The sequence below is a fragment of the Pelophylax lessonae genome, assembly GCF_965119305.1.
Source record: "Pelophylax lessonae genome assembly, chromosome: 4".
Lineage (NCBI taxonomy): Eukaryota > Metazoa > Chordata > Amphibia > Anura > Ranidae > Pelophylax > Pelophylax lessonae.
In genome coordinates, this window is record NC_138771.1 from 182524569 (window position 1) to 182549022 (window position 24454).

General features: G+C 38.0%; 1 protein-coding gene across 1 annotated transcript in view; it reads left to right on the forward strand.

Annotated features, from left to right (window-relative positions):
• SEMA3A (semaphorin 3A) overlaps positions 1 to 24454 on the forward strand; it is a 336455-nt gene that overhangs the window by 118017 nt on the left and 193984 nt on the right. Inside the window, exon 3 of the mRNA XM_082256599.1 lies at positions 7873 to 7935. Within this exon, the coding sequence (XP_082112725.1) occupies positions 7873 to 7935 (63 nt within the window). The remainder of the gene's footprint in view (positions 1 to 7872; positions 7936 to 24454) is intronic.

The window sequence follows — 24454 nt, forward strand, 5'->3', positions numbered from 1 at the left end:
TTAAGAAGTCACAGAGTCACTTAAATATCCATTGCTCAAAGCTGTGCATAGATGGATTGAAATTTGGCCACTTCAGCAGAGACCAGCTGATATTCAATTTGTGTGTATTCATCCCTGTTTGACCAAAATTTAGGTTAAAGTCTGTTGAGTAGACATGCCGGAAAACTTTTGTTGATATTTTCTGTTAGAAGCGGGAGCCGCTGTCAGAATACAGTGTCTCTGTAGGGGGGATTCCTTAATCCAACTCACTTGTGTAGATGGAGGAATCTGTTAGCTTTTTTTTTTTTCATTCTAACCATTTTTGTACAGCTTTAGGCCTTATATACTCTGCTGTTGATAAACGGATGTTTAGCAGCAGTTGGGGGTTTTTTTCAGCAGCCCCTGAACTCTCCTCTGCTATCTTATCTGTCCATGTACACTGAGACATTTATAGTCGTTTAGAGGCAGTTGAGGTTAGTGGCATTTTTTTTTGAAAGCCAAAAAATGGGTTCAGACGGAAGTTTATTGCCCTTTGAAAAGCCAAATGCCTGTAACAGCGTGCAAATGCATCTAAACACGGTAACTCGCGTTTATAAGCGTTTAATTTTTAGGTGTTTTCAATGGGGATACATTTCTGAACATGTAAAAATGCTTCTAAATGCAAATGCTGCTAAACACATATAAACACGGCATGTAAACACAGCAAAATTGATGTTTTTAACCATTGGTTACTAGGTGTCAAGTTCCAGCGTTCAGGAGAGGTTTTTAAACGTTCCGTGTACATGAAGCCTTAGCCTCCTCAGACAATAGTTTTTGCAAAATATGTGGCTAACCTTATTTCTGATAATGGTCGTTTGCAGGCTGATCATTCCTACCATTTTATTTAAACCCAGTGCACGGTTGGATATAAAGAAACTCTTTAAAATATCAATCCCTTTTGAGTTCTGCAAATTCTGCAAATTCAGACACACAGTTGAAGCTAAACCCATATCCAACCCTCATCCAATCCAGTTTAATGATCTCTAAGCGTATTTAATAATGCAGCACACAATAACTTGAAACCCACTACAACCATTCAGACTTTTTTCCATAGTGATTTTATTGAAAGATGAAACTTGATAGATGATTGTAGGTTGCTGCACATTGCACATCATTCTAATTCTGTGTACTTAGGTATTCAATAAACTAAACAAAATTATGCCTTTCTCCAATTTAAATGCATTTGCAGTCTTTCCAACTCAGAAAAATCAGTCCAGCCTATAACCTCGGCATCTTTAGACAATTTGTTAAATCTCGGAGACTGTTTCATAAGCTTATTTTTTAGTATCCGGAATCTGACTCTTAGCAGCCATATGCTACTATGACTGTAGTGCCAACTGAGTTATGTGCCAGATTTTCCATTAGACAGAAAAAGCAGATCAGCCATGAAAATAGAAGGAAAATAGCCCAGTGTGTTTTTTTTTTTAACAATAAATGTCTTTCTAGTAATAATGGAGCTTAATCACCCTACAATTCCATTTTATTACATTTAAATGCTTGTTCAATTAAATCAAGAAATGGGATAGCTAGTGAAAAATTAACATTTATGTAGTTGTGATCAGGTCCTCTGCTGACCTGAAACTCAAGTTTTTCGATGTAAAGTCAATTGTGACCCTCAGTTTTGAACTATCTGTTTTAATGAGTTAACAATACTTTGTTGGATTAAGGACAATGTACATGAGCATATACAATTGCAGAGCCCACTATTTATTGTGTGAATGAAAACGTATTTCTGAATTTGATTAATTGTAAATGATTAGGTCCTTATCTTTATGGCAGCCTTAGCACTTTTTTAGTGTCATATTAGGCATATTCCGGAGTATTTTTTCATGCATGTCAATATTTGTGTGTCATATTCAACGTAAAATAGGTACTATTTTGGACTTTAAAACCACTTTAAGGACTGTGCACTCACAGCAGAGCAAGTCTTCTTTTTTTTTTTTTTTTGCTTGAAAGCACTTAAAGCGTATTTTTTAGATACACTTTATTAAAGAAGCCATGGAAAAGGCAAGTATTCACACTGATTTAATTTCTTGATAAAGTGTGGACAACTGTTCATCTGGCTCTGGTGTTTAGTGTGTTTTGCAATAAAAGGATTGACCTGCCAAAATTGCCCCATTTTGCTTTCCCTTTTAGAAGGATTTACAGGCAGAATGTATACAGGAGAAATGTAGATAACATATTTTAAGCAAGTCAATTGATTACTCCTCTCAGTTAGTGGCTATATATGCCACTGGAACTCTGCTTTTATTTATTGATATTTATTTCCCAAGCAGTTGCATTGGTGGGCACTTGTGTGAAAATATCTAAATGTAATCTTCAGGCATAAGTATCCCCATTAAGGTTTGACTTTAGGATTTTATTGCTTTTGAAGAAAATGTAATATGTGGAAGTAGAACAGTTTTTACTATTGTTGTTCACAGTTTTAGAAATCTTCAAAACCTGATCTTTTGGTGGGTACATGAAGGTGGTCTTTTGGTGGTACATGGAGTTTTTGTAAACATACATAGTTGTGTGTGAGTGTGACATTTTTAGGTACCTTAGTAATATTTGATGGTTTTACATTTTTGCCTTTATAAATGCAACACTCTATTTACCTTAAGCTAAGCCTTCACAGATAAACTGTTGTACAATCTGGAAAAAGACAATGTCTATAGCTCTCACACAGATGTATACAACACAAATCCAATAAAAAGGATTTAAAGGAAGTTCATTTCCATCCAGGTGTTTAGAAAGTCTATTCACCCAATAGCATACAAGAGCCAATCTCTGGTCAATGTCACATGTAAATGATATTGTGCAAGAATACAGTCTGTAACTTGTGTTTCTATTTATATTACATTATCTGAGGTTCCCAGCAGAATCACAGTATGGTATTAAATGAGGATCATGTTTTATTCTATACCTAATTCCTAAAAGCCTTTCAACAAGCATGAATAATTGGCTGTGAGGATCTCTGGATTTTACAATGGGTTAGAAGAATATTTAACTTAATGTAATACTATGAAGCATTAAGATATTAGTGATAATCACAGGCATTATTAGCAAAGTATCCCTGCCCAAATACATACCGTATATTAATAAGCAATATAGTGCAAAAATGTTGCCACAGTTTAGCTAATGTAATTTAAAATCGAACTGCTATAATAACATTATTAACATAATACTATATAAGATATAAAAATACAATGTGAGTGCTGGGCTTTCTGGTTTAAATGTTTAATTTACACCATTTTGAAATAGCACACAGGTGCATTGAGATGATGCTGATTGGGCAGACAAGATGAAATGTGAGATGTAAAGATGTTCTGTCGTGTGCGCATACAAAAATGTACTCTATTACAAGAGATTATCTAAGATTTTTTATCCCACAAAAGTTCACTGAAAATTGAATGGAAATAGACATAAACACATATATTGGGCCACCATTGCCTACCCTTTCCAACTATACATCTTTCTCCAAAAGAAGGGGAGGAAGAGAAAAGGGTAAAAGTCGAGACCCAAAAAAAGGGAACAACAGATCCCCTTTTCCTACCAAAATGAAGGGGACATTAAATGTGCCAAGACAATTAAAATATAAACAAAGGAATACAAAAACTGCATACATTTTTATTTTAGTAAAAATAAATTCCTTAAACACATAGTACCGTTTCTTAAAAACATATCTGCTTGATACACTGGTTAGATCAAACAGGTAACATTTAGGCAACATTGTACCAATAAGCACATTGCACTGACGTGTTTCACAAATGTTTGCTTCTTCAGGGTTTGCACTTGATAATGACCAGCTAAAAATATATGAAATACACTCAGCACCAGAATAGACCATGATTTACATAAACAATACAGTATATAAAGAAGACAAATAATTATTTACAACATATACTGTAAATAGTACAATAAAATATAATGCAATGAATGCAAAAAATGGGGAGGGGGAAGGGGGAGGGGTAAGAGGAAAAAAAAAACATGGAAGAGGGGCCTCATGGGGGAACATCACAAAGAAAAAGGGGGCTAAGACTGAACATTAAACAGCCAACCAGGAAAAAACAAACATACCTAATTTGAGAAAGTACACTTATACTAAAATGTCATTCCAGATGCTCAGGAATGTCGCGTATACTTTACAGATGAATACACACCCGCTCAGAGCGCAGAAAATCTTAAGGCTATGCACCAAATAGGCATAACAGGTTAAATCTAGAAAATAAAATATATATAGGTAGTATACAGTATATAAGTGCACCAGATGTATACCCCTTTCACTGCTTCTGTTTCCTTACATCTCAAATACTTCCAAAAGTACTGATTTTTATACAGTATATGCGTTGTCTCCCCCTCTCAATCAAGGGAGGGGAACGGTTCCAACCGACAATTGTATATGTGAGTTCAAAAAGGGGGCGTCTCCTAAATGATGACTTGGAGGGTCTACATAAATCACATCAGAGATGGCAATTTCCACATATGTCTTCCCAGACAACCACTGGTAAAACAGAGGATATGCCCAGAGTAGAAGGTAACCATTAACAAAGTGCATGCCAGGACAACAGAACCTGTAGGTACACCAAAACAGGACAAAGTCGACCCCCTTCTCCTCCTTAAAATACACTTACTTGGCCTCCAAAGCTTTTTCCTGGTTCTCTGCCTACCTACCTTATTGCACCTTCAACTGTATCTCCTCTGCTCTTCTTCCTCCTTCTGCTAGGGTATCCCAAAGCTCTATCCTTGGGCCTGCCTGTTCTCCCTCTACACCTCTTCCCTAGGCCAGATGATAACCTCTCATGGCTTTCAATACCATATTTACATTGATGACACCCAGATCAATCTCTCTACTCCCCAGCTCACTCACTCAATCTCACATATCACAAATTTACTAAGCAACATAGCTGTATGGATATCACACCATTTACTCAAACTCTGCCTGTCTAAAACCAAGCTTGTAACCCCCCCCCCCCCCATGACTTTAACATTGGGATCAATAGCACAATTATTGATCCCTCTACACATGCCAGGGAGCTAGGTATAATCCTAGACTCTTACCTCTCCTTTGGGCCCCACATTCAATCATTGACTTCATCTTGCCTCCTTAACCTCTGTAACATTACCAGAATTTTCTTCTTAACTAACAACACCACAACACCACAAAACTGCTTATTTATTTACTTGTTATCTCCTACCTTGACTACATCTTATTATCCAATCCATGGCTGCTGCCCCTCTTTGCAAATCACTTCACTGGCTGCCACTAGCCCAATGTATACAATTCAAAATACTATGTATGTTCAATTTCTGCCTACCCCCTGCCTTTAGACAATCCCTTAAAAAAATATGTTATTCAGGGAAGGCTACTCTACCTCTGCCTAATAATTGTACTTCAGCCATCTCCATTCAGATCATTGTCCACAGTGAATACCTTAGCTTGCTTTTAATAGCTTCAATTCTTCTGGGAAGGCTGTCCAAAAGGTTAAGGAGTGTGTCTATGGGAATGTTTGGCCATTCTTCCAGAAGCGCTTTTGTGAGGCCAGGCACCGAGAGAAGGCTTGGCTCGCAGTCTGAGTTCAAATTAATAAGTTGAGGTCAGGACTCTGTGCAGGCCAGTCAAATTCCTCCACCCCAAATTCGCTCATCCATGACTATTATGGAACTTGCTTTGTGCACTGGTCCAAATCATTTGGGGGAGGAGGGTTATGCTGTTGTGTTGGTTTTCAAGGGTTGGGCTTGGTCCCTTATGTCCAGTAAAGGGAACTTTTCATGCATCACCATACAAAGACATTTTGGGCAATTTCATGCTCCCAACTTTGTGGGAACAGTTTTTGGATGGCCTCTTCCTGTTCCAACATGACCGCGCACCAGTGCACAAGGCAAGGTTCATAAAGACATGAATGAGCGAGTTTAGGGTGGAGGAACTTGACTGGCCTGCACAGAGTCCTGACCTCAACCCAACAAAGCACCTTTGAGATGAATTGGAGCGGAGACTGTGAGCCAGGCCTTCTCTCCAACTTCAGTGCCTGACCTCAAAATGTGCTTCTGGAAGAATTGTCATACATTACCATAGACACAATTCTAAACCTTGTGGACAGCCTTCTCAGAAGAGTTGAATCTGTTAAAGCTACAAAGGGTGGGCCAATTCAATATTGAATCCTATGGACTAAGACTGGGATGCCATGAAAGTTCATGTGTGTGTAAAGGCAGGCATCCCAATACTTTTGGTGATATAGTGTATTTCCTTGCACACTTACCAGCTAACTAGAAAAAAAAGTCAAATTGCACTGTCTAACAGAGGTTTTAGCTGCACAACACTTGCAAGTATATATGCAAGCCACAATGCCTCGTCAAGGCGATCTGTATAGTATGGTCCTATCTCTAGTCTATAAGAACCACCATGTTGGAGCACACATATAGCTTTAAATAAACTAAGAGCACAGAGCAAAAAAAAAAAAGAGTGTCAAGATCTTGGGAGTTAATTACTTCATTGGCCAGAATAATAACTTATCCTGCCCATTGAAATTAATGAAATATTCAGCGCTAAAGCACACAGTGCATTTAGACACTCTTCTACTCCTGGATGCACTGGCTGTTGTCACATACATAGTCATATCGTAAGTCTGGTTCAACCAACAAAAAGAAAAAAAAAAAAAGAAAAACACCAATATTGAAAACCCAACCATACAATCCCATATACACAATCCTATACCCGCAGTTGATCCAGAGGAACGTGAAAAAACCCAGCAAAGCATGATACAATTTGCTACAGCAGGGGAAAAAAATTCCTTCCTGATCCCCCGAGAGGCAATTGGATATTTCCTGGATCAACTTTACTTAAAAAAAATAGTACTGTATATTAAGTACACCCAGGAAAGAATCCAGACCTTTTTTTTTTTTTTTAATTCCTGCCGCCTCTAAACTATTCTAAAAGCCCCTGTGTGTATGGATGCAGCAGACAAAAATGTCCAGTGTTCATGAGTCAAAAACTTTTTTTTTGCTTCCTCTGGACTAAAAAATTGTCTTTTTTGTAGCCTATGTTACTACTTATTGCCACTAATAACATTCAAGCCTGTACTGGTAAATATGATTGGGGCTACCTTAGGCAAAAAAAAATCAGAGTGAACTTTCTGATTTAAGTCTAGCTGCAGTAATTTCTGGATACAACACCTGACTGTACTTACCTAGAAATGTTTTTTTTTTTTTTATGGTAGAGGGAAAAATACATGCTTATTACATTGGCTGAATATGGAAACATTTCAGGGATAAAGTTAGCTGGAAAAATCATAAATAACCAATCGGCTCTGGAACATTTTATGTGTATTTTATAGCGTAGTTTATCAATTCCACCCTTTTTTTTTTAAATTTAGTTAATGTGGAACATTGTGTGCCTTTTAAAAGTGGCAGGGAAAAAATATATTTATTTGAATAGAACCAGGTGCTTTTTATCTAGCAAATTCTGCATTAAACAATACGGCATTGGAAGAATTATTTGTTTTTGAGAAATTCTGGTCAAGCATGCATTGACATTTTTCCATCTACCTTTAAAGGTATACATACAAAAAGATTCAAGTTATTGTATAATCCTAATGATTATTATAGTGCACTTGTAAAAGTTTTCTCTTAAATCCCTGCTGAATGAACTCAGATCTGATAGAAGGACACAGAAGCCCAGTTGTTTAATTGTTCCTGTCAGCTACTCTTTCATATGGGTTACTTTTTTTTTTTTTTTTAAAGGTGAGGTCCTTTTTTGCATTTAGAAACATGACTAGAACACATTTCAGCTTTGGAAATTTTGTGCTTGACTACTAATATGTGTAAATAAAAAAACAATGAAAAATTTAATGAGTTGTAATTATTTTAATCTTTTAGATTATTTGGCCTGTAACTAACACCCGAAGAGATGAATGCAAGTGGGCTGGGAAAGACATTACAGTAAGTAGTCATGGTTCTTACATAGTAGTTTGTTAAATTCTTATGGTTGGGATTTACTGGTGCAAAGGTGCCTTGTATATATCTAATAATCAATATAACAATTTAACCCACATACATCCAGAATTGTAATGTTTTCTCTGCATCATTTAATCGTTTGAATATACTTTTGTGGTTTTATTGTGTTTCCTACATGAAAATATAACTCTAGCTAAAACTCCTGAATATATTAGAATATAATGAAATTTATTTCTGTCTTTTTTATTGATGTGTTCATCCAAACTAGGGTCATCCCCTTCTGTCACTCATCATGTGACAGAAAGAGAATGACAGCAATAAAAAACTGAGAAATTGTAACTTGCCCCAATTCTATTAAAAATATCACAATATTCATAGTTTAAGAAACGTTAAACCAACTTCAGCTTTCAAAATCTCACAGGGACTGGGATCACTCTCTGTGAGTTCACAGGTTTGTAAACCTAATATAGTCATTGTAACATATCCATAGCTATACCATATTGATTTTTCCTTCTTGGCAGTTATTTTTACAGCAGCTGTATTTCTTTAGCTTCAAATTGTAGAGAGATCCCTAATTTGCCTTTTAACACACATACTAAAACCATGTGATGTTTCAGATGAACAGTGCAGTACAGCTTAGATTTTTGGAGGAGAGAAATTGTAATTACAAGATAGTGACTGATCTGTTTAATGGCTCATTCACACCTAGGTGCGCAAGGTATTGCACATGCATAGATGTCAATAGGCTCTTACTGTTGCCTTTAATAAAATACACAAAACTCCAGCACAGAAATGTAAACCAATCACACAGGAATGAACCGGATTTGATTGACATGCATTTTCATGTACTAAAACTGATGTGTTCTATCGCAGAAAAACTGCAACATACTGGGCTAGGACAGACTCTATATATATATATATATATATATATATATATATATATATATATATATATATATATATATATATTTTTTTTTTTTTTTTACTTTACACAGCTGAGGTGGTAAAACTGATTACATTGATTGTTGTCTTTGCATACATGCTGTTCTTTAAGAGGGTATTTCAATGCCTTAGATATGGTAAACCTTTTACATACAAAGTACTATTACATATCAATGCTGTTTTCCCCATGGCACGAGTAGCAAAAGGTTATGTGCATAATGCATTACTGCTAGACTTCAAGTGCAAAGTTCATCGAGAAACCTTTTTTTGCAAACTAAGAAATAGAATGTTTGTCTTTGATCTCTGTTTCAGAACACAAAACAAATGTCTGACCTTAAGTCTTTATTGTTCCTGTAATAAACCCCTAATATGTTAACAAAGGAGACATCTGTTTACTAACTTGCAAGCCTATTTAAACTGTCTAAGATAAAACATATTTTAATTAGGTGTCATTCCAGTTAAAAATGCAATAGCAGGAAAATTAAAAAAATATTCAGCTGTTTGCATTAGTATTAGATTGACACCATTTACCAAATTACTGATGAGTTATAAACTGCAAGGCAGGTCAGTGAGATAATAAAGCTTACAATAAACATTCATTATCAACTTTGTTAATTTTTTTTTTTTTTTTATGCAGTGTTAATATAGCCATTTTGTCCACTTTATACTTTCTAATTTCAGTTTTGTTTGTCTATTACCAAACTACAGTTAGATCTGAACTTTAGACAACCTGCTAAATTCACAGGTAAAATATACACATGGGAATCAATTTACCTGCATAAAGGGTTAGAATTCCTGTCTAAGGCTAGCCATAGATGGTTCAAATCTTTGCAGGTTCAGCAGGAACCGTCCAATATTCAAACTGTGTGTGGGCAGGCTTAATGTACCAAGTTGATTAATCAACTTGGGTACAACCAGCCTGCTGAATTCACCTGTGATTATCACTAGCGGCTGCTATAGCCTCTTGCAATAGTCACTGTCTTCTCCCTGATTTTTGCAGGTAAAAAATGTGCATTTATTATTTTTTGTTGCAGGAGCTTGTAAAGCAGTGCACCAGCGATCGGCAGATCACTGATGCCATGCAGGTCTCCTGCACACTGTCAGTGTATCTGCTTGCCCATACATCTTGTACTGGTAAGCTGATAATTCCACACAGGAAGACTTAATGAACTACCACGGCACTCCACAGCACCATGGTAGTTTCTTTGATAACTACAAGCCAACAGCTCCTAAGGATGTTGGGGCTTGTAGTTCATTCAGACACACAGAGCAGTGTGTATAAATGACGCGGCCATGTGGGCAGAGTCCAGCATAGCCGTGCTGTATTTAAACGGTGACAGCTAGTACGGGGAACCTACTGCTGCCACTGAGAGGGGGGCAGAGGGCAGAGGCTGCAGCACTGGGAACAGGCTACATGTTCAACTCTAAAATCAGCTGGAACATGTAACATGTTTCTGAAGGCAAACTTATCCTTTAAAGAGGTTGTAAACCGTGGATGGTAAAGAAGAAAAAAAAAAAAAACCCTGTAAGGCAATTGTATAATGCGCTAGCATGCATAGCATAAAAAAATAAAATTCTTACAACACAACACAAAACAAAACAGGCAGGTATAGCTTCAAGCTCAAAAAGCCCCATGATTTTTACTAACTTCTCTCTGTTAATGTGACCATCTTTCTTCCGTGCACCAATAAGGTGATTACCCATTTGAACACCATATTTTAAAGTAACAGTGTTTTACAGGTATTGTATGTATGTCATGGTTCTAAGTGCTGTGGTAGACCTTAAACATTACGATAAACACAGAGGTCACTTTATAGGAATAGTCCAGCTCAAAGACCTCATAAACCTATCAGCATCATTGATTGATGATTTATTGAGTGTTCCCTGTTTCTGGAGATAAATATTTAGCTTTACCTTCAGCTTCCTAAATGTATTCACAATTGACAGGCTTCTGAAGTAATACCAATCCCATTCAGCCTATGATTAGTTACTACTTACTCACGTTTTCCTTCAGAGCCATAAATTCTACATGCATTCTTGTTGTCTTTTTTTTTTTTTTTTTTCAAAGTCATAATTGGGATAATTTTGGCTTATTTATTGGTATTATCCCATAACATTTGATAATAGGTTTTTAAAAATGGCTGCAGACAAAAACTTGTAAATCTTCATGGTAGCTATAAAAACTGAATAACAAAAGGAAGCTCCAATGATGTTATGAGTGGAGACAATTTTTCCAAAATTTTACATTAAGTTATACATTAAGGCAGCACAACATTTTCTACATTTTGAGTTAAATGGTTGCCTTATTGAAGGATTGAGACCTTGTAAGCATAATCTTTTTTCACGTAAAAGCTATTTTACTGAAATGACAAAGAGTTTTGAAGTTCTATAGCCTTATTATGCAAGTATAAAAGAAACATAAGTTTCTTTTTAAAAATTCCAGAAATAAAAAATAAAAAAAACTACTTGATATAACTGAAATGAAAACTTTATTGGACATACTGTACTTGGCCATAAACAGGTAAAATATCTAAAAGCTCTGACATTGTGCCAAGTTAGATTCACACCCTGTCTTTATCTGAGCTTTTTCTCTGAAGTTTACAATATCTTACATAAACTGGTTGAAGTAGCACTGTTCTGGCACAAGAAGCCGAGTATTTTCTTGTATTTAAGCTACTCTTTAGGCAAACAGCTAAATACAACGATGTAATACATATGCGAGAACTATTTTATATATCAAAGGATTTCTCTTTCTGTCTATCCAGTTCTGAGATATACTGTATACATCACTTCCAAATATAACTTCCTGGCACGGAAGAGGACCTGACATCTCTCGGCTGCAGTTTCACTTTCCCTTACATAACTCATAGCCACCCTTGCCCTGTGACTGGACAGTAAAAGGAGAACCAGCACACTATGATCTCTTTGTCAGTGTGCTATTTATACAGCAACACATTTGACTGACTGGCTTCCTGTGCTGTTTTTCCCTCCCCATTTGTACTTTACAGGGACTGCAAGCAGAAACCAAGTAAAATTCAGATGCTTACACAACCAGAGTTACAAAAATCTGTAAAAAGGTAGTTACATGAATACATTATTGTCTTATTTACCTGCCTATAGTTTAGCTGAAAACTGAAAAAACCTTACCTGTGCACCTCTCTAATTTAGTTTCACTTTGATATCCTGCTGTCTTCCTTTGCAAAATCCAATGGGACTCTAAAATGGGACAGTAAGCAAGAGTAGGATATTTGCCATTAGCCAGGAAGTTATGGAAAGTCAGGACACAGTAATAAAATGAAACAAAATCAGTGAGGCTCAGAAGAAACTTTTCTGACTTAGGCCCCTTTCACACTGGCGATATGATGTGGTCTGCCTGTAAGATTTTCAGGTGGACCTGATCTGATCTCCAAGAAAGATGTAGCCAGCAACGCCAAAATATCATGAAAATCTTTATTTGCTACATAAAGGTCAAGATTAAAAAACAGCTGATGCATTTCAGCATACAGTCTTGTTCACAGCAGGACCTGATTGGATGGTCCATTAACACCCGACTACCCATAGAGCAAAGGAGGCTTTGTCCACTCTGCATAAACTGAATGGTCAGGGACCTGTCATTTGCCCACTCTACTCAGATCAGCAGGAGTTCAGTAGATAGATCACCTGCTAAGGAAAGTGGATTCCACCACGTGTAAAAGGGGCCTTACAAAGGTAACAGGTAACAGCCTGCTCCTTGTGGTTTCTCCTCTTAGGAAGGACTTTTAAAAGTTTAAAGGTACAGTTGAAACATAAATGATACCATTTTATATTTTAGTGCTAACCCTGAACAAGTGCAAAACATTATTTCACTATACACTGGGACTTTTAGGATGAACAATAGGAAATATCACACAGAGCCTGTCCTCGTTGAATAAGCACGCTGTACTGTATTGGCCACAGCCTCTCACATATGGTTGGTATCGGAGGGTAGCACATTTGAATTAGAACAGCATGTGCTCTTTATAACCGCTGCCCCTAAAAAATTGGACAACACAGACACATGGCAATTAGCACAATAACTGACAAATGGTGTATGAATAATGGCGTGCAAATGTGCTCCAGAAAATGTACAAATGCAGACAGCGCAGTAAAGTTGGTTAATCTATCCATCACTAATGGTAATGCTGTTTTTTGGCATCTGATTCAGCAATTGAAAATGTTAAACGTCTGCATTTCCTGAAAACCGCTGTGAACTAAGTGTTGTATTCATACTTAGCACCTGACTGTACACAAAAATATTAATGTGTTCCATAGCATCAATAAACCAGTGTCATGTTCGCTCTGTTAAAAGTCTTTCGCTAGAACGTTGGGTGTCTTCCAGATGGCAGGATGTGCTGCATTCTTTTCTGTTGCCAATTTCTTGGATGGATTTTTCTTTCTTCAAAACCACTGACATGATTTGAAATGAAATCCAAGACATTCTTAAAATGTACTGAGTTTTATGTTATCAGTCGCTTTGTGTGATTCTGTGTGTATTTTTGTAGATCATTGGTGTATCCATCATGTATTATTATATCTGATTTCATTGTTTTATTTTGTAGTGACAGTATATAAAGTTTAGAAACCCTTGTAATACTTTACTCTGTAAAGGTTCTAGTTTTTTTTATAACAAACATTTTACGGTTACCTGCTCTGTGAAATGGTTTTGCACAGAACATCCCCAATCCTTCTCTTCTCGGGTCCCCCACCAGTGCTCCTGGTGCCTCTCCCTGCTGAGTGGCCCCATAGTAAACCCCTTGCTCTGGGGGCTCTTGAGCAGGCTCGCTCATGAGCCGGTCCTGTGTGTTCATTGACACACAGAGCATGGCTTGGCTCCACCCCGACTCCCTTCCCTCCTCACTGGCTGTGATTGACACCAGCAGGGGCCAATGGCTCCCGCTGCTATGTCTGAGCCTATGAGGAGGGAGAGAGCCAAGAGAGTCACTGCTTTCATGAACAGCAATGGGTCAAGATTGGGCTCAGGTAAGTATAAGGGTTGGGAAGGAGGAGCTGCATACTGAAGGATTTTACACTAATGCAGAGAATGCATTAAGGTAAAAAAAACCTTCAACCTTTAGAACCACTTTAACTTCTACATGGCTTATGTAAAATCTGCTTCAATGTGTGGCATAACTATAGGATGTCATGCATGCAGCCAGAAGGGGGATGCACAGTATGGATAAGTGTCCTTGATCTCGGTAAAAATTTCTGCAGGACCCATATATGCTGTGTACAGCCACTCATACACAGTACTTACAAGGTGCATCTGTAGGCAGGTATAAGCAGGTATTTGCATAAAACATGCACACAGACATATGCCCTGAACAAAGACTTCAGGGCATACATTTGTGCACAACCTTACACAATTCCATTTGCATACCCGTTTACAGCTACAACTTAAAGTGATATTAAAGTATTTTGTGACAAACATGTTATACTTACCTGCTCTGTGCAGTTGGTTTTGCACAGAGCAGCCCCAATCCTCTTTTTGGGTCCCAGGCTGGCGATCTGGCCCCTCCATCTTGCAGAGTGTCCCCCACAGGAAGCAGCTTGCTATGGGGAAACCTGAGCCAAGCCGCTGCTCTGTGTGTCAACCCCCTCTCTCTCCTCATTGGCTCACTCACTTTGATTGACAGCAGTGGGAGCCAATAGAGCCCATTTCTGTCTCAGCCATTGAGGGAGAGTCCTCAGACAGCTGAGGCTTTTGTGCAACATTGCTGGATGAAGATGGGGTTTAGGTTAATTTTTCTGCACACAGAAGGCTTTTTATTTTAATGCATAGAATGCATTAAGATGAAAAACTTTCTGCCTTTAGAACCACTTTAGTGTAATTGCTGTGTATGGGCAGCTGTACACAGCAGCTTAGGGTCCTTGGGGAAGTTGTTATGAACATTCTGGATGCATGGAACAGCCCCTTTATGACTGTGTCCATGAGCCTTACCTGTGAAATCTCTGCCTACCCCAATCTAACAAAGCAAGGGGAAAAAAATCAGTGATGATAGGCAATGGGTTGTTACCCAGAGCAACCAATCAAATATATGTTTACTATACCCTATCACTGATACATGAATTCTGTTTAAGTTTTTGCTCATGTTCTTTGCTTGATTAAGTCTATGGGGTTGATTTTCAAGAAGTAAAAAGGCTATTCACCTTGCAAGAAACTTTTCACTTAAATTAGTGAATGTGCTGCACTCTGCTAATTGCAACCTTCCAATCATGTACAACTAGAAATATATATTTTTTTTCAATTCTCCTTAAATGTAATTGGACATTCTTTGCAAAGTGAAATTTCACTGCATTCACTAACTGAAATGAAAATTCTCTTACAAAGTGAACAGTCTATTTGCCTTTAGTAAATCAACTCCTATGAATGTTATCACATTACTGCATGAACTAGCATGACCTCGAGGCAAGGCAACTTTAGACTTATGAATTACAGAAAGACTTACAACAAAGTACAGGAAGATTTATAGTACTTGGTTCTAATTTTGGATTTTTTTTCTCTTAATTATTTCACAGTCCAAGCACTTTGTGTGTGTACAGGTGGATTTTTAAACCGTTCTCTTTCAGATATTTGAGTTAGTAGAGATCATTTTTTTAAAGTATAAAGTGCAAAACACTAACAACCTTTTTTTTTTCATAAAATCACGCAGAGTATCATGTGAAAAGCTTAATGACATATAGAAGATAATTAGATACAAAAGGTGAATTTTGAAAAGATGTCTGTGATTTGCAGTATATATATATATATATATATATATATATATTATAAATTGGATGTCTCTTCATAACAGAATAATATACTGAGCTGGAATGCCTTTTCACAGATATAGACTGTTTTACTCACCATCACACCTCTACATATTCAGAGGAAGTCAGATTGTCTCACTAAGGACTAAGGGGATGGAATTAAAGTGCTGAAGTGTTAGAGAGGCAGGTTAGCAGTACTTCAGCTGTCATTGCACAGTCATCTGAATGTTGACAGATTGGCCAGTGTCAACAGCCCCAGGAGACTGTTTGTTAGAAAATGCTGCGTAGTGTGGATGTACAAATGGGGGTTGACAACAGAGCATAAATATCACCATTCATTTTTTTTTTCTTGAAGATAATGCTAACTCTCTATAAATGTAAAATATGCCCGCAGATTTTGCAATTTGGACTTGCAATCACTGTCTGTGTATTCTGCTTTGTAAATCCCTTTTCTTTTCAATTTTGTCATATTTTTGTTTATAATGCATATAATGCATTTTATATCATAAATGGATGTCTTTAGCTCACCATGCACTTTACAATCTAATCACACTTTTCTAAGATTTACCATATATAACTATATTAACTATAGAAGATAAAAACCTACCTAAGCTATCTATTCAAACTATATTCTTTCAGACAAGCCCTTATTCTACATAGTTATTGGAGATTGTACTGTTAGATTGAAATTTGTGTGGTGAGCTTTAATCTTACAGGCATATCAAATGTGACATCTCCAAATTGTTAAGCATTTCCAGAGAATTTGCAAAAAATGAGTGCCTCCTCTTTTCTTCCATTTTCAGTTGTGATTGTTTCCATTTTTTTAAAAGATCAAACTAATTTCCTTGAATTGCATATGAGTTTAATCCAAGTGATAGTTTTGGCTACTCACCAGACAGGTTGTGAGTTAAATATAAAATTCCTAACATTCTATGAGGATAGGATTTCTCTAGCAATAATAACAGCATTCTTAATGCGCAGATCGAGTAGAGAATCCCAGAGAGAACCATTTGGTTGACCACATTTTTAAAAATCAATCTGTAGTTAGAAATAATTAAACAAAGCTAAACAGCACAAACTTTCCAACTTAAAATATATTGTGGAATTTAGCTTCAAGTGTGAGTTTTTTTTTCCAATGACTCAGACCAATGAATCAGTTTTATTTTCATTTTTTTTTCGCCAACGTTTATTCATCCAAATGTCCAAAATAACACAGTGTTCTGCCCAAACACAGATTATTTAGCATAACAATGAACATAAATGTTTCAGTCTCTATTTTGTACAGGACTTTTTTGTAGCATGGCTATGTATATTCCTCTTTAGGACAGTTCCCAGTTTAGGACAGTTTTAGGGTAGAGCTGCCACAGTCTCAGAGTAGGCTGGACAGATCTGGATACGCTTTCCCCAATCGCCCAGCTTCAAACTGCTCTTGCAGAACCCAGAAGCAAACATGGACCAAAGAACACGCTACCTTGACCCTCATTAGCTTCCCACATATTCAGGGACCCTTTTCTTGCTAAAACAGAAACTATCTGCATCTATGCATCATGACAGACCTTTCTCTGTCAAAATATGTAGAAAAAAACTTTTTTAATTTGTTCAAAACTCCAATGCAAGTGCTTTGTTAGTGCTGTTCAATAAATGCAAAGATATACCTGTTGATTTACCAGAAATTCAATGATTCCCCAAAACTTCTGCTGTTAGTGGACAACACAGGGCCTGTGCTTCACTAAAATTTCAAGTCAACCCATTACCTTTGACATGTTCATTTTAAAGAAAATCTTTGCTCAAAGCATATACTTCCGGTTAATAATATCAGCATTGTACTAGCAATACAAACAATAGTTATTTTTAACCACTTAAGCCCCGGAAGATTTTACCCCCATTCCGACCAGGGGGTATTTTGCGATTCGGCACTGCGTGAATTTAACGCACAATTGCGCGGTCGTGCGACGCTGTACCTAAACGAATTTGACGTCCTTTTTTTCCCACAAACAGAGCTTTCTTTTGGTGGTATTTGATCACCTGTGCGATTTTTTGATCACGCGCTATAAACAAAAAAAGAGCGTCAATTTTGCAAAAATAGCAATATTTTTCACATTTTTTTATATGAAATTCCCCCCAAAAAAAATGTAAAAATCAAAATTTTTAAAAATTTTCGGCCAATTTGTTTTATGCTACCTATGTTTGGTAAAAAAAATCGCAAAAAGCGTATTTTGATTGGTTTGCGCAAAAGTTATCGCGTTTACTAACAAAGGGAAAGATTTTTGTCATTTTTGTTGTTTTTTTTTTTAACGCGTAATGGCGGCGATCTGCGATTTTTTTTGCGGTACTGCGACATTGCGGCGGACAGATCGGACCCTTGACTGACATTTTTGACACTTTTGGGGTTACCAGTGACATTTCTACAGTAATCAGTGCTATACATATGCACTGTTACTGTAAAAATACACTGGTAGTGAAGGGGTTAACTTTATTTGGAAGGGAGGGGCTGTGTGTGTCCCTAGGGGCGTGGTTTCTACTGTGATTGGCTGTGGCTCTAGCTGTAAGGACACTGATCAACGGATCTACATACCAGATCCGTTTTATCAGTGTCTTTGCAGCGAGGAGAATGACAGGCAGTTTGTTTACACAAGCTGCCTGACATTCTCCCTCTCCCCCGCCGATCGCCGAGTGACCGGCGGACATCGGGTCCGCTGGTCACACGCGCGGGGGGGTCCGTGACCACGCGGGAGCGGGAGCGCGCCCCCGGGGGCGCGCGCTCGCTCCCTAGACCCTCACAAGCAAGCAACGTAGCCCTACGTTAGTTTGCCTGTGAGGGGCTGACCGCCGACGTAGATAGTCGTGCGGCGGTCGGCAAGTGGTTAACAGTCCAAAATAAACTTACTTGAAACATTTCCTTTCATGTTGCAAGTGCTTCCTGTCTGCTGGCCATCCCTTTCCACAATTTCCTGGATTCCTTGTATGCTTTGCAGCTTCACTTCTGCTATTTACTTTGAATTCCTAAGGACTATATATCCCATGGTACCTTGTTGCCTGTAAGCAATGATTCTTGTACTAACTCCACTTCCTGAAACTCCTCCCTGAGCTCCTCTATAATTCAAAAGGCAGGGTCTGTGAATTCTGTGTCACAATGGTCTCTATAAACAGGGTGAGGTGAATACATGTCGCACTATTTAAGGATGTAAATGTGTGGGAATTTTCACAAAGTAAATTCACAAAACAATTGTTCAGATTTAGAGGAGTAGGCTAATGGGGCAAATAATTGAAATACAATGTACAAATGAATTCATGATTTTACATTTTCATCCTATACTGTATATGGTTTAAGTAAGTTTTTCTACTTTATACTATGGTTATATCTAAATACATGTTATTCTTATTTAATAGAGAGTTCTTACTGTTAAAGGGTTTGTAAAGGAAAACTTTAAAAACAAAAAAATAACAAACATGTTATACCTACAGTACCTGCTCTGTGCAATGGTTTTGCTGGTTTTGCACAGAGCAGCCCTGATCCTCCTCTTCTCAGGTCCCCCGTCAGTGATCTTGGCCCCTCCCCTTTGCCGAGTGCCCACATAGCAAGCTACTTGCTATGGCGTCACTCATACATGCTCACTCTCGTGCCAGCTCTCCCACCTAACTGGCTGTGATTGACAGAAGAGAAAGCCAATGGCTCCTGTGGCTGCACTTCAGCCAATAAAGAAGGAGAGACCCGGGAGCACATCGCTGGATTGAGATCCGGCTTAGGCAAGTATTAGGGGGGCTGAGGGGGGAGATGCACACTGAAGGTTTTCTAACCTTCATGCATAGAATGCATGAAGGTAAACAAACATTTAGTCTTTAGAAGCACTTTAAGTGTGCATGCTTATAAGTATAACAACTGTGCTGTGCTAAAAAGAACAAACATAAAAAGGAACGATAGTTTAGAAACTCTTTCAGAGAAGTCACTCTCAGTACTACAAGATTATAAAACACATTAAATCATAAAATTTCAGTAATATTTAGAGCATAATAATCATAGGAATAGTAAATGCAAACTAAAAAAAAATTTAAATGAGGAAGTAAATGCCATAAAAGATCCGATTGATGTCACCCCTGAAGGAACAAAATAGAAGAAACTCCACAATCAACCTGTGGTCCATCACCAATATGTAAAGCAAGCATTCTTACCGGAAAATGTGGACTTCTATACTACAAGTATTGAGTCAAACATGCATTTACAGGGAATCACTTCAACCGTATCCAACTCTTCCTGATGGTTGTTAGGGATATCCCATAGACCCAAAAATTGGTAGAAGAAATCAATCCTCAAACACATGACTGACCCGGTTAGGCAAGTTAGCAGCTCACATGTAGCTCTTCTCTGTTGGCCTCCCCTTTTTCTATGGTTTCTCCCTCCTTGATCTCTTCCTCCTCCTTTTTATAGGGATTCAATGTGTTTTATAGTCTTGCAGTACTGCGAGTGACAACTCTGAAACAGTTGCCAAACTATTGTTCCCTTTTTATGTTTGTTCTTTTTAGTGCTACACTATTGTTTACCTATTCCTTTGCACTATACTGTATGTCTAGTGTAGTGCTAGCAGCTATACGCATTCTCTTAGCGCAGTTCGATTATACCTTTTATCTATTTTAACAACTATTTACAATGCAATTGTGCAATAGTATTGGAACATGTGGAGTAGAAATATTAGTGTTCACAGACCTCATGAATACATTTATTTTAGAGTACCTTCGATCTGCATTGGGTCTTTATTCCCCTTCGCTAATACATTGGATGCCTTTTAAAAAACAACTTTGTTTGCATAAACTTAATGTAATAGAATCCAATGCTTGCACCCCTAACTCATTTCCGTAGAACCAATAGAGAGGGGTGATAAAAGATGGGTAGGGAGTGATGGTTCTAGTATTTTTAAAAATGATAATATGGTGGCTTCCATTGTTGGCTGCTGACCTGAAACAAGTTTTCAGATCAGGATTTCTGTTAAATACAGCAAAATGTTTTTTTCTTAACAAAATGGAATTTAACTTTAAGGCCTGTTTACACAAACCTTTTATATTACCATATATGTTGTATAGCTTGTAATGCGCTGTGGTGCACTTCATGAATCCTCACCATTTCTTTGGAGAGCACTTGCACTAAAGAGCATTACTGTGCACTACCATGAAGAATGTTCACTAAAAATAAATAAGCAATAAATAAAGAAATTATTGAAAAATAAAACAGTAGCAGTTTATTCAGGGTTGAGGCCTATTCAAAATAAATGGGCCATAGTAACACACTGCAATGCACTATAACTAAATTTTACCAATAGCAGATGTTACCCCAAATAATTCATTGCATTTATGTTTAATTAATGGGTTTCATACAATGTTTAAACTGTTGCATTGTTTTTTTGCAAATGCCATTTTTGAGTTAGATTTATGTACAGTTTGTATGTGAAAACCTTATGATCATTTGGATAACAAAAGAGCATTCAGGGATTGTTTTATTTTTTTCTCTTCCTTGGTGGGCTTTTTGCTCATTTTCTTGTGTTTACAAATGCTTTTGTAGTAGAGTTACAAGCTGTGTCCTATTAGCTTTTGTCTTGTTTTAAGGGAATGTGCAATTACTATGTGAGGGACAGGTGTCACACAGTGCAGAGTGATTCATTCATCTAGATACTCTAGGTGTGGATGGACAAATTCTACTGTAGAATCATATATAACATCATCCAGTCACATAATTAGTGTAACAAGAAATATATACAGTATATATATATATATATATATATATATATATATATATATATATATAAAATAAAGATACATTTAAATTTGACCATAGACATGAGGGCAATTGGGCATACAGACAGACCCCTTTACCCCAATTTGGACACATGGCTGTGACTGAAACTGTATGCTGCTTTATTGCATAATTCCCTAAATACAAGAAGTAAAAACATATCTCCAAAGTCAACACTCAATAATAGATACCTATCATAGCTAAACCTTTACTTATGTACATTAAAGGGGAAGAATACGTCCGGTTCTGGCGCCGCATGCTCTAGCTGCGTTCCTCTTGGCTCCCACAGCTTAACCCTAAACCCAGCCTAAAAAGTCTTCCTGAGCCTTCAGATGAGTCTCACTACATCGCCCTGAGCCACAGCACTATCCGCCGACTCCACATCGAGCACCATGGAGCGATTTCTAGAAACGGGGCTGCCCGAACTCGGCTCTGGGCACTAACTTACCAGAGGCAGCGGTCTTGGCCTTGTCACATCCAGTGGGAGAGACACCAGAAATGGAGGTCAATTCCACCCCAGCCACCCCCTCGCTGCACAATCCAGGGACCCTAACATGGACTGCATCGTCCACGCAGTGGCTGCTCTTTTAACCCCTACGATAGTGGCCTCAATAGAGAAAGCAGTTAATGCGGGGATGCTGGAGATCAAAAGGGAACTTAGCGAGCATTCCCAGAGGCTTAATGAAGCTGAACACTGCATTTACAATATAGAAAAACAGGGTGAGACGCAGCAACCTGAGGTTTGTTGGGGTGCCTGAACCCCTACCCACCTCCGCCAGTACAGAATTTTGCGCCAAGTGCATCCCAGAGGCCCTGGGAATTCCCAGTCACTGCATTGTGGAAAGAGCTCACCGTATAGGGGCCTATTCTTTAGACCGTAAAATTCAGCGCCCGATAATAGCTAATAGCTTAACTACGTGGATATAGCAGCCATTTTGCAAAGATTCAGACAAGCTAGAACCTCCCAAATTGATGGTATTAAGATCCTGATCTTTGCAGATTATTCTGTCGAAGTTGCGAAAAAGTGAAAAACCTTTCAACAGGTCTGTTCAAAACTGTACCAACATCAACTAAAATTTACCGGGATGGTGAGCGGGCACAGCCATGTGTGTACAAGACTGGGATACCTGCATGCTTTTATAGTATCAAGTGACTTTTCTTCTATGTGGGCTTATCTTTTATTTACATTATATCTATCCAGAGTGATGTCTAGCAGTACTTTTATACTTACCGGCTTGAAATCCCTGCACTTTTGCTAAATTTTATGCAATACATTTTTGCCCAACATACTTTTTCGCCTTTTGGGATAAATACACTCTCCTATTTTCTCCAACAACTCTTAATTTGCTGGACCCCTCTGGTTCCTCTTTGATGTTTTGATGTGGAAACCTGCTTTCCCTCGGTTTTGATGACTCTTTGTTAAATATGAGATTGTCCCAACATACACACATGCCCGGATTGCCACCCTCCCCTTATCCTGTACTGTGAATTTTAGTATTCTATATGGGTGTGCGAGGACCCCACTCCCCACGCTTGCCATGAGCCATATACATCTTTGCACCGTTTAAAGAGAATATTTCTACCCGTCTGTGGTCCTGATGAAGCTCACCGCGAAACACGTTGACCTTTAATCAGACAAATCTTCAGCTGAGTAACTTTGTATCATATATGTACTGTACCTTGATATAATGGCTCTATCCAAATTTTTGAGTACTACTTATTCAAATTGATGGTTTTTCCCTCGGTCTTCGCTACATTTGTTTTGTCTTTTTTATAATAATTAATACAATATTTATTTTTAATATTTGGCTTAGTGTCTATCTTATGATGTGCCCTTAAAGTCCACATTTTGGTTCTGCATTGCGAGACCTCTTTTTTGTCTGCTTCTTTTGGATTATGGCACACTCTTGGTAGCTCTCCCCTTGTTTCCTAAAATTTACCCTTGCTTACCCAGCTGTTCTTCGACTGAAAGCACCCAATGGGAACCAATTATCCTTCCAAGATCCGTTGGATGCGGAGGGCTTCTTACGCTATCTCTCCACTCTGAAGATCAGGCACCATCCTCTCCCAGGACCTCACTGATTCCATGTCCACTAGTCCAAAGGAGTCCTAGGAAAGAGTCCCCTAAAAGACCCAGGTTCTTCAACAATCGCTCCAATCATCGCTGACTGTTGAGCTAGATAGCTCCTTATACTATACATGAGGGTAGCGTTTCTATTACTCTATGCTGTCGGTGAGCACCTGAACACCCACTCTTTTCTCTTCTATTTGGAGAATGTTCTCAATACTCACTATTGTCTTGCCTTTTGGCACCAACATCCTTGTCATATTCATCATTATGTTTCTTTTTTTGCTGTGCCTTTTCTGGTACACATTGTAAAAGATACCTATCCTTTCCGCTGATGTGAGGCCTATACCTGTCTCATTATCCTCTATTGACAGAAACGGGCATACCCTTTCCACTCTTATGGGTTTATGCTAAGGGAACTGTCTTCCACAGTGAACGTATGTGGAAAAAAGTGAAGTCTCTAGTGTACTGCTGTTTCTAATTTTGTTTCCTCCCCCCTGTCTTTCCCAGCACCCTTTCCTCTAGGACTCTGTCCCTTTTTCCTAAACTTCTCTAAACCAACTTATTCGGCTCCAGTTGAACTGCACTTGACATTTTCCATCTCCATGGTTCCACATCATGTCCCTCACTCCTATAGGTTTCTATACATCATCACACAAACCCCCCTTTTAGAACACCCCCCATGAAAATTGTTTTGTGGAATGTAAAAGGCCTTAGGTCCCCCTTCAAAAGGTATACAGTGCCTTGCGAAAGTATTCGGCCCCCTTGAACTTTTTTACCTTTTGCCACATTTCAGGCTTCAAACATAAAGATATAAAACTGTAATTTTTTGTGAAGAATCAACAACAAGTGGGACACAATCATGAAGTGGAACGAAATTTATTGGATATTTCAAACTTTGTTAACAAATAAAAAACTGAACAATTGGGCGTGCAAAATTATTCAGC